The sequence below is a fragment of the Xenopus laevis genome, chromosome 3S, assembly GCF_017654675.1.
Source record: "Xenopus laevis strain J_2021 chromosome 3S, Xenopus_laevis_v10.1, whole genome shotgun sequence".
Lineage (NCBI taxonomy): Eukaryota > Metazoa > Chordata > Amphibia > Anura > Pipidae > Xenopus > Xenopus laevis.
The window spans coordinates 53,653,599-53,676,980 of record NC_054376.1 but is presented as its reverse complement, the minus strand read 5'-3'; the positions used below and the strand labels follow the sequence as shown (position 1 = coordinate 53,676,980).

The 23,382-nt window shown below is 38.0% G+C and overlaps 1 protein-coding gene across 1 annotated transcript in view; it reads left to right on the top strand.

Annotated features, from left to right (window-relative positions):
• The first annotated feature begins 1,965 nt into the window (after window positions 1-1,965).
• Window positions 1,966-23,382, top strand: part of prtg.S (protogenin S homeolog) — a 71,388-nt gene continuing 49,971 nt past the window's right edge. The window contains exons 1-2 of the mRNA XM_018255456.2: window positions 1,966-2,661; window positions 6,357-6,659. Of these exons, the coding sequence (XP_018110945.1) occupies window positions 2,595-2,661; window positions 6,357-6,659 (370 nt within the window). The 5' untranslated portion in view covers window positions 1,966-2,594. The remainder of the gene's footprint in view (window positions 2,662-6,356; window positions 6,660-23,382) is intronic.

Sequence of the window (23,382 nt, the reverse complement as noted above, 5' to 3'; positions counted from 1 at the left end):
GTTTTTTTTTAAAAAAAAGTGAGAAAAAGTCAAGTTTTAGTAAATATGCCCCAAAATGTCAGTTATATGTGTATCCTAACATAGGGGTTTCATATTCATGCTTGAAATAAGCAAAGCCACGTTTTGTTTAGAAAGCAGGCAAATGTGCCAGTGTGTACACATTACCTTACAGTGTGTATCTTTAGCCTTTACTTCTATTGCTCTTGAACTTTTATTCCCAATGTACACAGGCAGACACACATGGGAATTGCTAAAACAATGCAGTCAGCTCTTATGTACCATCTATTCATGAAAAAAAGTCATGTCAGCAAAGTCACAGTTAACAGTTTGGGTTCTACAGCATTCCCTTAGTTTTACATAAGGCTTTGGTTTTGCTTTTACTTAGAATATAATTATTATAATAATAATTATGACAACCACACAGTAGACCCTTAATTTAGATTGTAAGTTCTACAGCCAAGGACCTCCACCCTCTTGTCTCTTTAAAATGCATTGCAAACAATTTAGCCTTTGCAAACCCCTTTCCCCCTCAAGTGACAGTAGAACAGTGATTGAAAATGCTATAGTTTGCGATAGTGAGCAGTGTATGTAACAAAACTTCTTACTGAAAAAGTGTTTGCTTCAAATGTTTATGCCATTTTCAAGCATGTCTTGAAAGTTTGCGATGTGCAATAAAAGATTAATGAAAAATATCACATTACGACATGCAAATTTTTATTATTTGCGCCAAATTCATTCACTTTGTAAATTGTTTTGTATTTCTCCCTAAGCTTTTAATCTTTATTTTAACTGTCTGTACTTTGCATTTATTTTTATTTATAATTGGACTTTTTATTTATTATTGTAATGACCCCAGAGCTGTCAACCCCCTCCCCCCCATTTTCTCAGGCGTTACCAGATTTTGAGTCTTCTGTCACTCTTAAGCGTTCCCCCCCCCCTCCCATTTCAGATGTCTTTCCACAATTCCGGAAGACTTGCGGGTGAAAATCTGATATGCACATGCACAGAACTTTTCAGTGATGGCAGCGAAGTAATTTGCGCATGCGCATCACAAAATCTTTGGCTGTGCATGCATGTGATGTCATGTCTGCTGATGTAATTTCTTTATTGGAAAATGAGGTGTGTCCAGAGAGAGCCCATTCAAAGTTTGTTCTATTCATTTATTGTTCTGCTGTACAGTGCTCCGTGGATTTGTATCGCTATATGAATAATAATCTACTGCACATAATACAGGTAATAAGGTAAATGTTGGGATGATAAGAAGCCTGAGCAATTGCATGAAATATTATTATGGCAAGAAGTGCTGGGGTATGTTTGCTATACACAGCAAGATTAAAGCTGCCGATATCGGTCCATCTATCTGCTTATCTGCCCGTGTCTGGGGGCTTCCAACGGGTCTTCCCAATCGATATCTGGCCATGATATCGAAGGGGAAGGTTTAATTTTTCAGGCGATCGACCCGTCGGAGCCCATTGCTCCTCGCTGCAATGCGATTGTTCGGCCAAACGGTCAGAATATATCCCTACGATTGTGGGCATATCTGGGAAAGATACGAGCGGATCTTATAGTGTTTGGCCAGTTTAAGTGACAATATAACTGTTTCCATGTCGGCAAGAAGAATATCTCGCTGCCATGAATGTGTCTAGTGATCCCAGTGGGAGTGCACAGATTTCTGAATCAGCTCCAGCTTCACTGCCACTAGGGAGACCCCAGGCTCTGCGGCTCCTCTACACACATTCCAACTGTGCACAATAGTCACACCAGGTTAACCCCATCCTTTAACACTTTCACTGCACAGCTCTGTTAACTCTTTGGTGACCATGTGTTTAAAAAGCACAAGTATTGCTGCCTTCAGAGTTCTCCTCTCAAGTATTTTACAAATCAGACTTCCAAGTGCTGAACACTGCTTTATAGTGTCGGGATGAGTAAATGTGTGGCTGGTAGGGCACATGACAAGCAGGATGGACATAGCATTAACCTTTTCATTGCTGCATCAGGGTTTCGATTCAGGAAATATTTCCGTAGAACACACACAAGGCAGCCATACAATACACAGAACGTTAATAATGCATACAAGTATTTGCAGTTATGTTCAGGATTAGGTGCCACAATGCGAACAGCCATAGGGGAAGTGGAGCCATGCCCTGAGGCATTTGCCAGTCCAAGCGAGCCTGCTAGCTAAACAACAAGCACATGGTATCGCCACTGGCCGGCAAGGGAAGTGATGGGCATTACAGTGTCCCCATATGGAATGTGTGGGGGGAGGACGGCACCACACAGAACAGAGCCAACCTCTGACCCCGTGCCCTGCGCTGCTGGGACACACAGCGAATACCTCAGCCCTGCCCCCCTCCTGGCTACACAACAGGATGCACTATGTAGTCCCGGCCACTCTAAAGCTTTCCTGTCCCACTGTCCAGCTCCCCTTCATCTCTTGCTATTCTCCCTCCGCCTCCTTCTTGCTCGTGTGCCTGCGCAGGAGCGCTCTAGGAAAAAAAGTCCCCGAAGGACTCGGGAGATCCTTGTGTGAGTCACAGAGGCACACAGAGAGCCGTAAGTGTCAGGACTCTAGCATGTCAGAAGGACCTCGATAAATGGCGGCTTGCAGAAGGCGACTTCCCCACGGGGTGCTCTGTTGGCTAACCCTGCTCAGCCTCCCAGGTGAGTGCTAAATGGGATTTTTTTTTTAAAGACGGAAACTTGCTTTCGAGAGAAGTGCGGGTTGAAAATGACCTGTGTCGCTTGCCCTGTGAGGGAACCTTTCTGCGCACACTTGCACTGACCCATACATGGGGAACTCCCCTGTGTGATTCAGTGGAACAGTCCGGCAGCGACTATATGTAGTACCCCACTGACGCGCTGCTATTCATTCGGCCACCCGGCGGCCCCACACTTGCTGTAGCTGCTGCTGCTGACTTGAGACTTGTAGTGCAATAAAATTGCATGTAAGACGTCACTAAAGACAACTTTATAAACTTCGCTTTAGTTAACTGCCACAGTTAAAGTACACTACACATGTGTTCACTTGTTTTCTTTCAATTCCACTTAAAGTTGATTACATTTGTTTGCAGTGGCCTAGATATCAACCAGCAAACCGCTCCTGCTGCTAATGACACTGTTGCTATTGACAATGGGCATTTTATACATAGAAGATAATGCTTATAGGCTTCATCAAAGCATTGCTATTAAACATGGCAGTTTAATCCCAGGAGAATATGTACTTCCTCCAACTGGCATCCCTTCTTCAACTGCCACCACATATAGCTGCAAATTTAGTTCCTTTAATACTATATCACTTCCTCTCTGTTATGACTATAGTGTTATTAATCCATTCACTTGTCATTTGGAAATCCCAAGCTTCATAAAGTTTTAAAGGAATTTATAGAACTAGACAAATATGTCGTTCAGATAGTAACTGCTCAGAGGAGTTTATAACCCAGAAGGAGAGATTTCAGTGAACTCTTTCTAATTTCCCTTGTCCCAGGTTTAACCACTGTAAATGGTGTAAATGCCTCTATTTTCTGTGCATTTTAGTGAACTCGGCACTCACAGGCCTTTGAATGACCTCAAGGAAACCCAAAATATCGAAAACATTATAATAGTTTTGTTTTGCAATTGTTACACAAGGCCCAAGACCGCCCTGTGCATTCAGCAAATATATTTGTACAATCATCGCATGTTTGAAATATTATTATATTTGTGTATGCCATTTTTGTGCTACAAAATTTCTAATGACATGAAATTGTGAATCCAAGTGGCAGATTTACTTAGGGTCGAATATCAAGGGTTAATTAGCCCTCGATATTCGACCGTGGAATGTAAATCCTTCGAATTGTTCGATTCGAAGGATTTTAATGCATCGATCGAACGATTTTTCTTCAACCAAAAAAAGATTGCAAAGCCTATGGGGACATTCCCCATAGGCTAACATTGACTTCAGTAGGTTTTAGGTGGCAAACTAGGGGGTCGAATTTTTTTTTTTAAAGAGACAGTACTTCAACTATCGAATGGTCGAAAAGTAAAAGTAAGCTGACGTGCTGTGCTTTCTACCTTTTAGAAAGGGAAATTAATATATTGGCAAGGATTTATTTATTCTTTATTTGTGCCATTCTTTATTTGTTATTTGATGACAAATAACAGATTTCGTTGCCAAGCTAAATAAATATAAGATATGTTCTTTTTTCTTACGAACACCAGGGAGCACTTCATTCTCTGAGGGCTAGTCCACACGGGGAGATAGCGACGCGTTTGCGGTCGCGGCGACAAAGCGCCGCGACCGGCGCAGGCGACAGTTTTGTATGGGCGCCTATGTAAAAACGCCTGTGCTAACCACACGAGGCGATGCGCTTTTCAACAGTCGCCTGAAAAAGCCTGGCGAGGCATTTTCAGGCGACTGTTGAAAAGCGCATCGCCTCGTGTGGTTAGCACAGGCGTTTTTACATAGGCGCCCATACAAAACTGTCGCCTGCGCCGGTCGCGGCGACTGGCGCGGCGCTTTGTCGCCGCGACCGCAAACGCGTGGCTATCTCCCCGTGTGGAATAGCCCTGAAAGGGACACTGAGGGTATAGCTATCACAGTAGCCAGTAATATAAAGTGATACAGATGAGATTGAAGGATGAGTTGGGGCTGGGGTATTGAGATCAGATAAAGCTTGTTCGTAATGGATTTTACACATCTTTGACTGTGAAACTGCTTTAAAATGTTGTTTACCCGCAGCACACTATCTGGTGTAAAATATCTCAGATTACAAGGGGGCTTTCAGAGTTGAGTTATTGATCCTGATCTGAGAAATCAATTGATAATGGGGTGAAGTCTAAACCCATTGATATATGTCACCTTAAGCCTTAATGTTCTAAACAAAGATTAAAGAGACTGATTAAAGGTATGACAACAGAGATTTTATCCTGGGGTGAGATTCTGCAAATTTTTCCTCTTTTCTTTTCATCTTGCTCTGTGATGGATTACGAAAGCAGAATGGGTTTGTAGAGTTAGAAAAGGCACAGCACTTCCTTCACAGGGCAGTTTTTTTTCTACCACAACAAAATGTGTATTGGGTAATCAAGCAATCTCCACTGCATGAGACAGTAAGTAACCAATTAGTTCCGCATTTCTGTAACAGTGGGCAATACACAACTGTCCAAATAAAGGTTTCCTAATCTCTATCCCACTGTGATTTAGCAGCAAGAGTCACAAATATTAGGAAGTTGCATTGTCCATATCCTAAATGTATCTGTTGAAAAGAAGACATGAAGTAAATTGAGCAAGTGAAGGAGGTATTAAAGGCAGCCTAATAGACAGACAAGTTTAGAAAAAGAAAGAGTGTGAGTGCTTGTGTTTAATACCAGAACAAAAAGTATTTAGAACTGCAGAATTTAAAGAGAAGACCTGTATCAACTGAAAGAGTATGTAACTTTATAATATGTGTAATGTACAAATATGTCCCAGTTGTCACTTAAGGTGAACGCACAGGAGATGGGTGTAGAAATGTGAAAACTCCCTAGGGCTGGAAAACCTGCTTGTTCATAAAATGAAGGGGATGTTAATGATTTCTTGTAAAAATCAAACCTTTATGACTTTCCCTGTTTAGGATCTGTGTGACAAGCTTGTAAAATTAGCTGACAGATTTAAACCTCGGTACGTTGTTAATGATGGGGAACCTTTACTTTTTGCATTTTTTTATCTTCCAAAGTTTTTGTTCTCACAGTTTTTTTGTAGGCACCCATACAGAGTTGTTGCTACACAAATTGGGAATAAACAAACAAAAACATTTCTGGAACAAACATGTTCTAGTAGGTGCAGAGTAAGCTATTTTTGCAGGGCCTTTTGTTGTAGTGGTTGTTTTCTTTGTAAAAACTGTAAATTCAATGTATACACCCATTTATTGCACAGAACTTTATAAATACATAATAATAACACAAATAAAAATAATAATGCAGTAACATTTTACATTATTTTAAATCCGTTATTCAGGATTGGCTATGGAAGGGCAGAAAGGCTATTTCTTCCAGAATTACATAGGCCAGAGAGTTGAGTATTGTCCAACCACAAATATGCACAAAGAAATAGAAATTAAAATTAGCATGCATGACTTTGCTACAGAATTCTCCAGATAGCTTTTTTAGCCCCGTGGGGTGTTGCAGTTCAACAACTCTTCGATGTTCTCAGGCTGGACATACCTGATTTGTCTATTTTTTTCAAGCATTAGAAGGGGACCATGGCTGACCTGCATTGCCAGGGCCCCAATCGTCTCTAGCATTTTAATCTTTTGGCTGTTATGCTGTGTTGAAGAAAGTTTATATATTTATCTTGATTATTAACAATGTCTAATTGGGTACAATTTTTCTTTTTTATGTAGGGATTTTGTGTTTTAGCGATCTGATGTTTGTTAAAGAACCTCAAGATGTAATAGTTTCACGGAAAGATTCAGTGATTTTAGACTGCCAGACTAATGGAGAAGCTCCAATAACAGTCACATGGATGAAGAATGGAATAAAGATTTCTGAGAATGAACGGATATCCACATTTCACAATGGATCCTTGTACATCCGTGAGGTAGAGGGCAGGAAAGGCGAGCAATCTGATGAAGGATTTTATCAGTGTTTGGCTTTGAACAAATTTGGTGCCATTCTAAGTCAAAGAGCTCATCTTTCATTAGCAAGTAAGTTATTTGGTGTTTGGTTTCAATAGGACTGCCTGTGTTGGATTGTTTTCATGTTCGTTTGGGCAATTAAGCTCCAAAAAATAAATAAAAAAGTGACAATTCAAGGCAAGCTTTCAATTTAAAACTTGGACCCAGAAGAAAACCATAATTTAACATGCCATTTTCTCAATCTTCTGGCATGAAAGTGTTTTGACGTCGGAATATGTATCATCTAAATTTAAGGCAAGGCCTTAGACAACTGCTATGAACATTTCCATGGCAACTGTCAGCCCCAGCTTTTGATCTAGGTGATGGCCATCTTTAAAATGGCTCATTTTAAAACATATGCTGTATCTTATCAATTTGATTCGATAAAATGGGAAATTTGCTTTTGCAGTGATGAACATGGATTCTGCGCAGGCAAAACATAGCCTTGTAAGAAAAAACACAAACGTATAGCATAATCAATCTTAGGCAGTTAAATGTATTTATTTATGTTTCCATTTGATACTATCAATTTCCATTGAAGGGACAGGCAATGGCAGTGGAATGAAGCATAGATCCATAGGCTAGCTATTTGACTGCTGGTGCTTTTTCATAATCAAGGTTCCTCAGGGAGAACACATGATATTAATGTGGGAAACCTTGTGGGCGATGCTGGCGTAATGCTTGTCTTCTAAAAAGCAAATAGTGATAGCTGGATATATTAAAGAGGCCAATAGCTTATTTATTTATCTCAAATGCATGCCTTTTCTGATTATTTGATGTTTTGATTTTGCCTTGATTCATTTTTCTAATGCAGAGTGTAGTTCTCCCATTTCGCACCTGGTTATAGAGAACCCTCAAAGGCTAAACCTTTATTTCCAGTTGCTACATTTGGGGTCGCTGGGCACGAATCTCTTCTACCTGCCTTTCCCTCAAGGTGGCCATATAGGTTACAATTACGATCTTTCCTGGAAGAGATCTTTCCAGAAAAGAGTGTTAGTTTCGATACACACACTTAGAGCTGAATTATCAGATATACAGTTAGAAACAATAGAATTCTACCTGTATTTTACCATTCAGCACAAAAATTGGCCGATGTTCGGCTGCGTTCAAAGGCGCCCAATCAAAATTTTCCGACCAGTTAGACGGACGAGCTGAATGTTATCCAAGACTTCTGCCGATATCAGCCAGCTTGTCTCCCACTATACACACCGAATATCGCATGAAAATTAGTTTTGTACGATATTATCGGTGCATCTATGGCCACCTTTAGTCTAGGGGATTTGGTGTGTGAGTTGCTAGCACGCAGCAGAGGAGAACCAGGGTTACAACCTTAGGCCTGGTACAGTTGGTCAGGTTAGATAATTCCATCTGCTGATGTGCAATGTTGTCCAGTTCATGGTGCACTGACAGATGTAGAAGCAGCTGTTTTTCTTGGCCATACTGTGTGTGTGGCCCTTCATATGCTCTTTTCTGCCCGTGGGTTGATTGCTGATCGGTAGGAGAGGGTACACTGTCAGCCTGTGTATGGCTGCCTCTAGGCTTTGAATCAACCAATTTTTATTACATGCTGTTCCTTGTTTCTTGTTGATTATATAGGTATACATGTATTATGTTGTAACTATAAACTTTAATGTTTAAGGATCCTTTAAAAATGTAGTCTGTTAAAGATTTTTATGAACTGACATGAAAAAGCCAATTGAATATGCTGTATGTACAAGCAGTAACCAGGACTTTTATACAATCCAATAAATAAGTTACCCTTACAAACAAATCAAAGACTGCATAATCTATCCAATGAATTGTTATTCACAAGCTGTAATAGAGATATCAGTGGGCACTTCTGAGAATATCCCAAAGCTTTTTTCACATGAGACAGAATTGTAAATAGCCTGAAATGGATGGTGTGTGCTCTGGCTTAAGGCATTTTCATTTTGTTTGTCCCATGTAAACTTTTTCACAGTCTCCTAGAAACAACGGCAAAGGAGCTGAACATCTTAAATGGACAGCTTCAAGACAAATACACAGAACTATGGAAATTTGTGTTGGGGTCAGATATCTGAAGGAATTAGGAAAAAATAGGAAAATGCCAGTGATTGCTTTATCAGCATGTGTCCTTTTTGTGAAATTCATCTACTTACCAGCTTCATTTTCACACTATATTATTTGTAAGGACACAACTGTGGTAAGCTAATATATGCAGATTCTATGATTTCCATGTATCCAAGGAAGTTAAACTAAAAGCGCTAAATCCTGTAGATCTTTTTCTCTAGGAACATTGTTCTACTGAATTAATACCATTGCCAGTGTTTAGATGTTTAGAGAAGAAAAGGAAGATTTAGCTTTAGATTGTTTGGGGAATATTTATGTCAGTTTGTGAAAACTGATGACTTACTCCTATAACTAAGGCAAGCTATACATATTAAATAGGTTGAGAATAGGCATTAAATGGGCATTCTCTCTTGTCAAAGAGCAAGTGCTATCTCAGTCAGAAACTACAGCAGGGGGCAAGGATGTCCTTTTTAGTGGTGGGCCAAAGCCTTGACAAGTAAGATTACTAAGAGCTTTAATATCACAATGCCGAAAGCAGCATTTGGAGCTCTGAAGAGCTTAGCTTGGGTACTAGTTTTAAGACCTGAACACACAAGAAGACCAAGTCTTTATTACAAAAGTTTAAGAAGTGAAAACTAAAGGTTGGACTCCAGGCAGGAATGCCATTATCTTTTTGCACACTGAATGCTATTATCAGGTTAAAAGGTTACTGACTGGTCAGAGTGAGGTGTGCCCTACTGATAAAGAGCAAATGACCCTTATTCTTTGACCAGATCTTTCATATTTCTCCAGAGCGATCCAACTTTGGCCAAGTATTGTTCTGCAGGAATGCTTAGATTGGGAAGTGGGCTGAGCCCTTCTTTGGGGTCATAATAGACCTTTATCTTCTGATCTCAGCAGGCCTGCATTGCAGGGTGTCATTGCTGGCCATTCCATGGTGTCTCATCTGTTCAGACAGCTGGATAAAAAGATCTTATTAATAGGTCTAACTGAATCCACAAGAAAACTAATAAATCAGAGAAGAATAATCAGATGCAAACAACTTATTTTTGGCAGACCTGCCTCCCATGTAACTTCTAAAGAAGTCGATACAAAGGCTCATGGATACGTGAATTTTGGTAAAACTTTCTTCAGTTATATAAGCATCAAAACTGACGCGTTAAGTCCTGTGACTGTGTTTTTTAAAAACCTCCATCTCAGCATATTTAGCTGTAGTCGGCCCAGGTCAAACATAGTTTGTGGGGCAGTATAATTTAGGTAAAGTAGAACTTAACTTTTGTGATTGTGGTACTGGAGGCACTCCATATGAAGGTGCCAATGTGGCCCTTCCCTAAGAGTGCTACTGTATTTGTAGTTTTACTGCAAAGCCAATTTTCTAGTTTCTACTTGGATGGAGTAATAATTCTAAGACGCTCGATGGCAATATTAAATGTACGTTCTGCTAGTTTGTAGTGTCTCTAACCTTATCTATGCAAGGTTATTATATTCTACTGTTCTGCAGACATTCCTCAGGGTTACTATTGCATTGCTGAACCAGACAATGTCCTCCTTGCTTACCTTTCTTCCTTTTCCCTTCATTCTGCATAGGTTGGCCTAGGAATAGCGGCTTCTTTTGTCAACCCCTTCTGCCTTTGTTGAAGAATGGTTTATAACTCTGAGCAGTTGCTTAGCCAAAGGTCTATTGTCACGTTCTTCAATTGAGCAGCTGTGTCTATTGTTTAAAATGTAGAATAATTTATTGCCATGGCTGAGAGGGGATCTACTGAGAATGTGCTTATATATGTATATATTTGAATTCATACACAGAACTCTCTTCCACTGTATAATGTATGTGGAGGTAGAAGTGAGTTTGGTGTTGTTGGGTAATGGGCTCATATGTATATCTTTTATTCTTTGACTAAAAGTGGGTTCCGCAGTCAGTAGGAAGGCTCAAAATTAGTTGTATACAACCATGGACATGTAGTTTGCTTTTTTTCATCTTGGATGGTGGCAGCTTTAGGTAAAGCTGTTAATCAGATATCGGCTCTTACACAATGTATTAATATTTCATTGAGAATTTCTGAGGATATCTTCTGGCTAAGCACTTCTTTGTGACTGAAGGCAATTCTGTGCCCTAAAACCCACATTGCATTATCGGTCTTACTACAATTTGTCAATTTCTGTTCCTGGACTTCACTTCTCCATTTCACGGGTGGAATAATTTGAATATCCACATCCTGCTTTAAGAACCTCTCATTTTCCCTCTCAAGTGCTTTAATTCCTCCATTCCTTCTCTGGATAAGAATTTGCTGCCAGAGAGCAATAGAAAAGACTCAAAGATATACTTTTTTTTTTTATTTAAGGATTTATATCTGATGGGGGAAAGACAAGCCATGGTATTTGGGAAATCTAGAATCTCTATATGGCAAATGAACAGAGGAGAAAAGCAGGGTTGGAGATTAATTTAGTAAGAGGAGCACCAATAACATTGGAAATAATTTATATTTTGTTGCTGACCTCCATGTTTTTTTTGAGTTTGCTTATTTTATTTTCAGCTAGAAACACATCTTTGCTGTGGCAATTGCATTAATCAAATAGACTCCTCTCTTACATCGGCAGTTTCTTGCTAAAAATATATTAACGACCACACACAATGAGAAACGTGGGAATATCAGCAATGAAATTTACATACACTAAAAATACTTTGGTTGCACCCTCACATACCAACAACTAAATTGTAACTGAATTGTAGTAGGAAACACAGCCCACAGCCCAAGAAAGACTTGGACCCTTTATGTTGGATGTTTAAAACAGAGGAAGGTAAAACATAGGGCATGTTGGGATATGCTTACTGTGCTTACAACTTGACACTGTGTCCTTAATTATAGACATTTTTACATTTCTGTAAAAATATTCTTTGATAAGAGTTTGCTTAAAAGAATGAGGTAATGTATTTGTAAGCATATTATCTGCAATAAACCAGTCTGATTGGGACTTAGTTTTTGTTACATGATTCCCTTGAAATGTTTCATAGTGTTGCTGCATTTCAATCCACAGGGGATCGTCATCAGGATAGTGTTAGGAAGTGAGACACTCCTTCTTCTACCCAAAATTACCAATCAGTGCAATGCTCTAATTATGACATCACTCACCAAACTGCTAATATTAGCATATTCGTTACAATTAAAGTGGCAATGTGCAATAGTTTGAATACATTTTGGAATGCTGATGGAATGGAATTGATGTCTTGATAAAGGCCCTCTTCTGCAGGACCAAAATGTTGACTTACACCATTACAGTTTTGCACATAATTAAGTCCCATGAGTGCTCTGTGTTCTTTATGCTGATACATATATATATATATTATAAAAACCCTCAGAACCACCCACAGATGTACTTATACAGAGCTGGTTTTGAATAGCTGTAAATATTATGCTCTTTTTATTATTTTATTATCTTGCTTTGTAGTGGCACAGTCTGAGAAAATTGCAGAGACCAAACACGGTTAAACCACCGTGTGTAACATTTTCCTTGGTTATAAATATTGAATGAACACCATATTGTCACTAACAAAAGTGTAGTGAATTCCCTCCTGAGGTTTGATTTATTGTGCCAGTGATTTGCTTTGTATTTAAGCTCCGTAGAATAGACAGTGTACCAATTTCAGAATTAGCTGAGAAGGATGGTTATATAGGGCACTGAAAGTCAGCACAATGGACTTTGCCATGAGACAGCCCCAAGAGCTTTATTGCTGCAGCTTGATTCTATTTGCTGTATATGTTATCTTCCAGAGTAACATTAATCACAGGATTATTGCACACTAAGGGGCTGATTTATTAAACCATGACTTTTTTGTCAGCAAAAACCTGAAAAAGTCATGGTAAAAAACCCACCACTTTTCCAGAATTCATTATGTGACAAAACAGCGGCTATTACAAATACATGAATACTCCAGCTACAAACTGTTGAAGTAATGTAGAAAGCAATGGCAGATGTCCCTTTTATATCTGTAAGATCTTTCTTTGACTTGTGGTTTTTGAGGTTTTTGGCTGTTTTTGTGACAAGTAAAAAAAAGTCATAGTTTTCATGACGTTTCTGCAACTTTTTTTCTGTTTTTGCTTTTTCGGTTTGGATTTATTCATGGTTTGAAAAACCTCTAAAACAACTAAAATTCGACCTTCAATAAAATAGGCCTCCACGTATGTTCAATGCCAATGTTAAAGCGTTTGTTAACCTTCCAACACTTTTTTTAGTTCTGTTGTTTTCAGGTAGTTCACCAGAAATAAAGCCTTTTTTTCAATCACCTTGTATTTGTTATAAATGTTATAATATTGATGCTCACAGTTTAATTTCTAACCTTCTCATGTCTTTCTAAAGCAGATTTGAGAGAGGGGGTGCTGCTGAGATGCTGCAGATGCTGAGAAATGTAACAGTTGAGAATCCACACAGGAATAACTGAGTTCAATTTTGGAAAAACAAAAAATCAAAAATGGAAAGCAATTGAAAAATGTCTTTATTTCTGGTGAACAATCTAAAAAAACAACTGAACATATTTATATATAAGTACATATTTAGTTTTTGTGTTTATTTATATAGCTGGTGTTGTAGCAGAACTGTACACCAGTCACAGGTTAGGTCTGCGCTTTATTTGCCCTTCAGATGTTTTTATGTAAGGGAAGAAGCATAGTTTGCCTGATTTTATCATTGTTGAGTTGGTTTGCACTTGGACTGCTTAAGAATCTACACGTTAACCATTTGCTTAACTAATTAATGTTGGTCATTAATTGTGAAGTTGTTTTGCAACAAGAATTACATTTCAATTCCAGTTGCCTTTTGGCTATAGAAATCCATCCATTATGCATACTCCCTTAAACTCAATGAAAACAGCTAATACATATCAACAGGATCATTAAACCTCTCCGTGACATCCAGCAAATTAATGTTTGAAATATTTGGGGAAGTTTATACAAGACATTTTGCCTTAGGTGTACAACTTTTAGAAAAGATTTAAGGAATTAGCAGCTGCTCCTGCTCAACATTTCAACAGTTTTTGCCCATTTGGGGAAATCTGTGGCAATTCTCCAACACAGGGTGAATTATTGTTTTTTTAATTTTAATACTAAGGCTATATATTTATATATATAGATATAAGCAAGTCTTATATTGTGTCATTTTAAGTTTAATAATCTGGTGACATCTGCCCTTCCCCCAGCCCTTAATTGTATCACTTTTTGTTTAATAACCAATCAACAGTCTCATTTTAGAGGTCTTTGAAACCATGACTAAACTTATTTTCTCTAAAACCACAAATATTGTGACATTAATTAAAAGATCCGAAAAAGCATGAACGGGAAAAATCATGAAAACTTTTTCAACTTGTTACACAATAACTATGAATTTTATGTAAAGCCAGGGTCAAAAACACCCAAAAACCTCTAGAACCTCTAGAGTTCTCTTCCAGTTGTAAAAAAAAAGACCTCTGCCATTGACTTCTACATGATTTCGAGCTGGAGTTTTGTCTCATAATAAATCCTGGAATAGTCACGCTTTTTTGGAACTTTTTCTGATTTCTGGCAACATATAGCCCAATTCATGGGACAATGAGATTCTGGCTGGCATATTACTTTTTTTTCCACGAAAAAATGTGCACAGGAATAATTGATTGTAAATTATACTTAAATAAGGTAGAATTCGAGAAAAAATTTAAATTTTGGGGTTTTCCCCGTATCCCCCATATTTTTAAAAATATCCCCATAGTGTAGGAAGTGGAGTTATGAGATCTTTTATGTGGAAACCCTATATCCAGAAATCTCAGAGTCCAATTTAAGCAAATAATACTGTGACATGTGACAGTATAGTCACAAATTTATTCTCTTTGCAAATTTTATTACATTTCCCCCTTAGTGCTCTAGCTATTATAAATACATTTTGGTGGTAAAATAATCCTTTTGGGTTATTTAATTTAATGGCAATATTTTTTTCTGTATAAGATTGACCTCTGGATGTTTTCAATCTAAAATATGCCTTCCCTACATTGCAGAGCTGAAGACAAAGACACGCTAATGTACATTTGATTATACAAGCTTCATGTGTGTAGTAACATCTAAAGAAGGTAATTACAGGTTAGAACATTTTTGTTCAAAGAGACTCTTATCAGCTATCTGCCAATGCCTATAAATAAGCCAATAGCCTGCAAAGCAAGTTGTTTTGGAGACCAGATTTCACATTCGTGCAAGCACACATACAAACATAAACACATATTTGTCTTTTAAATCCATCCATCCAGGGTCTTGAAAAGCTCTCTTTCTTGTAGGGGATTATAGGACTATAGGATTATTAAAATCCAGATATTTATGTTAGGAAATAGCATATTTACCTTAGATACATGTTCTTTAAAAGTCCAATGGAATTTTAGACAGCATAAAATAATTGCCTAAATTTTTTTTGATCAAGTGTTGCAACTAATGCATGAGTTAATGAGTTATCTCTGCTTTATAGGGTTGCCACCTTTGACCTCTGAAAAAACAGACAAGGGGTGAGATAATGACATTGGGGGAAGGGATAGAGATGTATGAGGGCAGGGCCATGATATTTGGGGGCACATTGGTCGCATTTGGGGGTGGGGTTATGACATTGGAGGTCGCTATTAGCCAGATTTTGCCACGTCTTAGTAAATGTGCTTTTAAAAATCCCACCTCAGTTCTCCTTTAATTGCTCCCTACTAATGCATGCCATTAGAACATAAATTGCATTATTTTGAATGTTTCTGCATATTTATTGTGTTATACCTTATAAAAAATGTGTTTGGCCTTTCTGCAAGAGTAATTGTACATTTATGATGGAGTATAGGTGTCAACTTGCACAGGTTCAATTGACAAGGGCAACCAATAAGGTTGTCGCTTTCATTTTCTAGCATGTATGAGTCTGTTAAAATGAACTGCAGATCGGTTTCTATTGGCAACTGCACATGTGCAATTTAACACCTATGTTTGTAAATCAACCCTTATGTATGCTTCATCATCTTTATGTACAGGTGCAGTTATATGAATCTACTTTAGATATTTTTACTCCATCATCTGCCAGTGGCCAGGGAAAAGCATCAGGGTGGATTCCTTCATAGCGTAGTCAAAAGTTACAATTACTTTGTACAAAAATTACATAGAATATGGGCATCTATTCCTCTTGTAGTGAAATAGACTAGAGGCAACTCTTTATAGTGCTAGTGGTATAAATCCATATAGGTTTATTTAAGGCTAGTTTTTGCTTGTCCTTGTACTGGACAATGAAAAAAAAAATGTTTGCCTTGATTAGGGGATTACTGAAAGGAAAGTGTGAAGACCTTTCTGGTAACATCTTCATTTGCCCTTGGGTGGTTGAACTGGTCTTTTCAAAAGGGCCTTTCTATAGCTCAACCAGTGGTAACTGAACCTTGGCAGGGATCTCTGCTTACCATTTCAGTCATAGGCTAGCAGCTGGGAATTGATTCGTTTAACTATCCAGCCTGTCAAGATCTTGTCAAGAAAAAAAACAGCCCTATAAAGAGCTATTCATTTACCTAAAATGGCATTATATTATTGAGTGGATTACTTTTGGGTCAGAAGAAGCCTCTTCGTGGTCGTGTTTCAATTTGGCTCGGAATCAAAGAAGGATTTGGCCAATAACTAGAAAATGTTCGTTCAAGTAGGGGACAAATTATTTAAACTCTATGAAGACAATAACTCATGTCTAAGAGACAGAATAGAATTTAAGAAAATGCTTCAATGTCACACCTGCTTATACTGTAGCCTGTCTCGTGTAGACTGTTTCAAAGGGGGTCAAACCAAGAGAAATATTCTACAATAATTTAACAGTACAATGTCTTAGACAAGTCTATGAATAAAGAACCAATAACATCTGTATGAGAATGTTGCGATACAGATTTGAGACTGGAATAGCTGATGTATATGTTCATGAGAGTTTGCAGTCAACAGAAAACTTGAAAAACACACAATACACATGTACAAATACCTGATCAGAAATGCAACATGAGTCTATGTTATTGCTAGTTTAAATGAGAACAAAGGCTTAATTAAAAAGTAGATAGAAATTCTACACATTATGTTTTGAGATTGTGTACCTGACCAAGGCGATCACAGCCCTTAAACAGGGGAGATCTATGTCTCCAAACATGCTCCAGTAGCTCCCCATCTTCTTTTATGCTGATTTACTGCACATGCTCTGTGCTGCTGTCAGTTACCTGATCTTAGGGACCCACTCAAAATTTACTATATATATCAATACAAGGATCATTAGTACTAAATTGCCCCTATATGGCAGCTCAGAACCCAGTGGAATTATAATTTAATGTAATAATCAGGCCTACAGCATCAGATTCTATGACATGTGAACCTCAATATCTGTTTCATGATTTGTGATGACCCCTAAGCTTTTCAACAGTTGTCCAGACCACACTAAGCATGTCCATGTCACTGGCACTACTAACATTATTGTTATAGAGATTCTAAAACTTTAGGCTGGTGCAGCAAATTCAATATAGAAAATAAAATATGGCATTTCTACACATATAGATTTTTAGGATCTAGTTCTTACTTAAAAGTAAAGCTGATAGATTTGCACCAGGAATAATGATGAATGGGACTTACCACTCAAGAAGAGGTTCTTTATACCTAAAGACTTGAGTATAATGTAAACTTACTGAAAGTGTGAGCAGTTATACATTCAGACAACTGTGCGTTTGTGGTTGGCTGCTGCCAAATTAAACTTCCAGCAACAGTCTATCTCAGGGATCCCCAACCTTTTGAACCCGTAAGCAACATTCAGAAGTAAAAGTAGTTGGGGAGCAACACTAGCATGAAAAATGTTCTTCGGTGCCAAATAAGGGCTGTGATTGGTCATTTGGTAGCCCCTATGTGGATTGTCAACCTACATTGAGACTCTGTTTGGCAGTACACCTGGTTTTTATACAACCAAAACTTGTCTCCAAGCCTAGAATTCAAAAATAAGCTCCTGCCTTGAGGCCACTGGGAGCAACATCCAAGGGGTTGGAGAGCAACATGTTGCTCACAAGCTACTGGTTGGGGATCACTGGCCTATCTGCTGCCTTGCTGTTTACAGATAGTTTCTGTGTAGAATAAGATATTATCATGCAGTATGGACCAGGAGGCAATTTCACATGCTTCGACATGTATATAAACTATAGTTAGCTTTTTCTACTCAAAGTCAAATAGGTTAATTGATTTGAGTAAGAAAATTTTAAACTTTTCTGCAGCTATTGTTGGTGTTTGTGTTTATGAAGGTGCAAGACATCAGAATCTGTATGTTCCTTTGGTGACATATTTTCATAGAAGTAACAGCAGCGAATGAGGGTCCAAGTAATGGTTTTTTAAAAAAAGCAATAAACTTTTGATTTTCTTTTTTAAAGCAGCCCCCTCTGAGGTTGCTTTCAGATCTATCCATTAACATCACAGTCATGCTGTGTTAAAATGTAATTTAATTCCACAGCAGGCTAGTGGGTAAAACAAAGACAGGTTGCCTTCCCCAGGACATGAAATGTGATAAGTGCTAACATATAGTTACTGAAGGAGGATCTTTTTCTCCTAACCACCCTTTACCACAGTGGACATCCTGCTTCCCTAAGGCCTTGAGTCTTTGCAAAGGTCAGGTAAAATTATCTTTAATAATTAAAGGGCCGAGCTGCTGATTTCACTCACAGAGTTATTTATTAAAAAGAAAAATGGTCCCTCTCTTTCAGTTTACGAATTCTGCACGTTTGTGTGTGTGTGTGCTCTCTCGAGTGCATCAGTGCGTGCAATAGTTTAGGTGTGCGCTTACAAAGGTACATTTTCCCCATATGAAGTGGGATTTTTTTTACCGGCTTTTTCAATGAAAACCTTTATGCGTACAAATGTAAAAAAAAATGATAATAGTGAAATCAATAATCTGCTGCGTTACTGTATTTCACTCCGTTTACTTGTAGCATCAAAGTTCATTTACTTGATTTAAGCTCGCATTGACTGCTGGGATATAGTGAGCTGCTGGGAGCTGTTGCCTAGCACAAGGTGAGAGCCATTCTGTTGAAGTCATGGCCAGTTAGCTTAGCTCTGTCATTTTTATTTCACACCAGAGCATTAATGGTCATTATGAAGTGATGAGAAAAGGAGCATGCTGTTGTGCCCTTGTGCTAGAAATAATACGCATTAAAAAACAGAACTCTCCAGTTAACCTTCTGCCTGGCTTTGAATGAACACAACAGGCCTTCACAGATGAAATATGACCTACATGTTTCTTTTACTCTTCTGGTATAAACTATAAATTGTTTTGATATGGCTTATTCAGAGCATTATGATGGATTTCCAGCTGGCTCAGTGCCACGGATTCAGTGTGACCAAGTTGGAATTTCTGCCAGTTCTTCGATAATACTTTTAACTGTCAATTCCCAGGGCAGCGAGCACCGCTGCTTGTTATACAAAGTACAGTGGATGATAAAACTTTTGCTGATTTTCAGTCTTGTCTCTGATAAGGAGCTCATTTACTTTCCTGGGAAAAAAACGAAAACCCCAAAAGGCCTGAATCACCTTGGCACCAAATAGAAGTTTGTAAGACCTGTGGGGTAACAGGAACATTATATGCTTAATGCAAGATGGTCCGTTTCACTTTGCCAATAAATCGGCAAAATGCATTGAAGTCTATGGGAGTCCGATTTTTTTTTGTTGTCCAACGCATGCGTCAAATTTTTTGTCAGGCTACAATTTTTGTCATTTTTGTCATTTTTGTGTCGAAACGTGCAGAAAATTTTTGCCATGCTGTCAAGCCGGTCACACAGGAGTTGTATCACATTTGCTATGGAGTCACAAGAAAACTAACCATGATGTATAATTTTTAAAGGTTACCTGTCACCCTAAGAAATAATTCTAAATCCTATTTTATGATGGTTGTCAAGCAAAATAAACTTAACAAATACTACATAAATGATTTCAGTCTTATTTCTTTTAGAATTCACAATCACATCAAGCAGGCAGCAGCCATTTTGTGGCTTTAGATCATGCAAAAATCTTGTTTATGTGCCAGAATAGGACACCTGATGCCCATACCCATACACTGGCTACACAATTAAATGTTGAGGTTCGAGGGGGCCTAAGGCATAGAGGAGGGGCAGGCAATATGTGATTGACAGCTAAAGGTTTTAAACAGGTTTATAACAGGCATAGATGTTTAATAAAAAACAATCTGCATTTCATGTTTAATTTTAAAAGGACTTTTATTATACGGCTTTTTATGTCTGGGTGACATGTCCCCTTTAAAAATCCGTCTTACATCTGTTACAGTTTATCCCTATTGATACTATTGCAATCCGTTAATATTTATCTGGCCTATCTGCCCATTATCGTGTTATGACTGATACAGGTATGGAATTCGTCAGAGTATATAATCCAAAAAACTCTGAATTACGGAAAGGCCGTCTCCCATAGACACCATTTTATCCAATAATCAAAATTTTTTAAAAATGATTTCCTTTTTCTCTGTAATAATAAAACAGTACCTTGTACTTGATCCCAACTAAGATATAATTAATCCTTATTGCAAGCAAAGCCATCATATTTATTTAATGTTTACATTTTCTAGTAGACTTAAGGTATGAAGATCCAAATTACAGAAAGATCCATTATCAGGAAAGCCCCAGGTACCGAGCATTCTGGATAACAGGACCCATACCTATACTACATTATAGCAGCTCCTCCCAACTTACCCACTATTGAAATAATAAAAAAATAAGATTGTGAGCCAACTATTGGCCTTTTATTTGTGTAACAGCAAGGCAGGTGAATTAAATTCTGCGAGCACCCCAAAGTTGAGCACAGGTATTTAAGATCAAATCACTTTTTGAATTGAAAGTGATACCAACATGTCAGTTTAAGTAGTAATCAAGGGATGCAGTGTAAAATAAAAAATATTTCTAATATAGTTAGTTAGCCAAAAATGTAATGTTTATAAGGCTGCAGTGACTGGATGTCTAACATAATAGCCAGAACACTACTTCCTGCTTTTCAGTTCTATAACTCTAAGTGGGGGCCACATGGAACTTGAAGGGGTGGCACATGGGACATATATGTTCAGTGAGTTTGCAACTGATCCTCAGCATGTAGCTCAGATTCAAAAGCAACAGATATGACCCCCCCTCCTCAAGTCTCTGATTGGTTACTGCCTGGTAACCAGGGTAACCAGTCAGTGTAAACCAAGAGAACTGAAAAGCAGTGTTCTGGCTATTATATGAGACATCCTGTCACTCCAGCCTTTATACATTACATTTTTGCCTAACTAACTATATTAGAAACACTTTTTATTTTGCACAGCCTATCTATTTACCCAGTTTTTATTTTTACACTAAACAATTCCTTTAAAGGAGAAGGAAAGGTTTATTTACTATTATATTTACTTACCCGAAACCCCTGGGCCGGCGATCCTATCAGCATAAAACTGCACCAATCCCACCCGGTCCCCTTCCTATTGACATTCAGCACTTAGACGAGTGAGCCACTTCCATTTGGCATGCTGGACTGTGAGCAAGCTCAACCCTTCTGTAGATTGCTGGAGGACTGTTTACATGTGTCGTGAGGGGGGGGAAGTATCACTGCATGGGGGGTAAGATCACTCTTGGGGGAAGTCCAGAATATTGCAGCTCTTTGAGACTGAAATGGCAAATGGATCTATCACCAGGTATAATTAAGCAAGGGGAAACTGACCTAAGTCAGGAAAGTATCAGTATTGTTTTCAGATGAAAAGATATCCCCTTAATTAATTCTATTACGTTTTTATTTAAAAAGGCTAATTGATTTCTAATGTGTTAGATTAAATACAAATTTTAAATATTAATTTGAACAAGGTATGGCAAAAAAGTGCTTAAATATTGTAACCCTTAGGTTTGTAAAGTGCAAGTGCGAAAATAGATTTAATAAATTAAATTAATCTTATAGCCATAAAGTGTTGTGCTCAAAAATTAACATAGTATTTTCAAACAATCATATTCCTAATAAAGTGACTTTGTGCATAGGACAATTGATAGTTTTGATCTAGGATTACCAAGTGGGAAAATAAATAATTGTTAAGAAAAAATTAATGAAATTGTACCCACTCCCATAAGCTTAAACAGGTAATTGATATAAATTAATTCTCAATTTATTCAATTCAAAAATTTACGATTGCTTCGATTCCTAAATAAGATAGAATAGGAAAATTAGGTGGTGGAGAAGTCCCTTTAGAGCTATCTTATCTTTTTCTGTCTTAGGGACCCCACAAAGAGGAGAAGTCAGGGACACTGGGACTGTGGTCTCGTTTTATTGCAGCTCTTGGTTACTTGTATTACTGACAAGTTACTACTGACTATTTAAACTTGTCAGTATCACTGTAAAATACTATTATACGGATGCCTTTTCACAGTGTGGCTGAGCTTGAATGACAAGCCACATCTCTATATTGTTGTGCATGTAATTTTACCCATGCTTCAGTTTTTGGGAAAAGGTGTGTTGTGGTTAAAAAAAATTGTGCTGTTAATTTGCAAATAGTCCTTATGATTTTTTTTTATTAATGTTCCTTGTTTTCTGTCTAAAAATGATTGCATATATATAAGAAAATGCTCCACGTGCATATACTTGCAACAGTGTGGATGTTAAAATTAATTGGCTTTCATTACGAGCAGAAAGACTTTGGAACAGTCCTCGGCTCTGGGGCAATAGAGCACCAAAGCTGAATAGTAGGTATGGGATATGTTATCCGGAAACCCGTTATCTGGAAAGCTCAGAATTACTGAAAGGCCGTCTCCCATAGACTCCATTCAATCCTAATAATTCAAATTTTTAAAAAGAATTTCATTTTCTCTGTAATAATTAAACAGTACCTTGTACCCGATCCAAACTAAGATATAATTAATCCTTATTGGAAGTAAAACCAAACTATTGGATTTATTTAATGTTTACATGATTTTCTAGTAGTTCCAAATTACTGAAAGATCCGTTATCTGGAAAACACCAGGTCCCGAGCATTGTGGATAACAGGTTCCATACATAAGTATACATAGAAAGTAGTGCTACACAATCATTCTCACCGCTCTTTGCAGCGTCGGGTGCCGATTGTGACTCTTTCTGCCCAGGTCAAATCCAATCTCCAAAATATATTCCAGCAGCACTCCAGTTCAGTGAAAAAATAATTAAATTTGCGACAAGTGAAGCAACGTTTCGGGCATAACCAGCCCTTTATCAATTTATTTGTGCGACAAGTGAAGCAACGTTTCGGGCGTAACCAGCCCTTTATCAATTTATTTGTGCGACAAGTGCAGCAACGTTTCGGGCGTAACCAGCCCTTTATCAATTTATTTGTGCGACAAGTGAAGCAACGTTTCGGGCATAACCAGCCCTTTATCAATTTATTTGTGCGACATGTGAAGCAACGTTTCGGGCATAACCAGCCCTTTATCAATTTATTTGTGCGACATGTGAAGCAACGTTTCGGGCATAACCAGCCCTTTATCAAGCTTGATAAAGGGCTGGTTATGCCCGAAACGTTGCTTCACTTGTCACACAAATAAAAAAAAATTTCACTGAACTGGAGTGCTGCTGGAAAATATTTTGGAGGTTCCATACATAACATGCAGGAGACAGTCCTACAATATATTCTGTTCTGAATGAAAGCTATTCAACAAACTTCGGGCAGTAAGTAAAATGGTATTTCATGT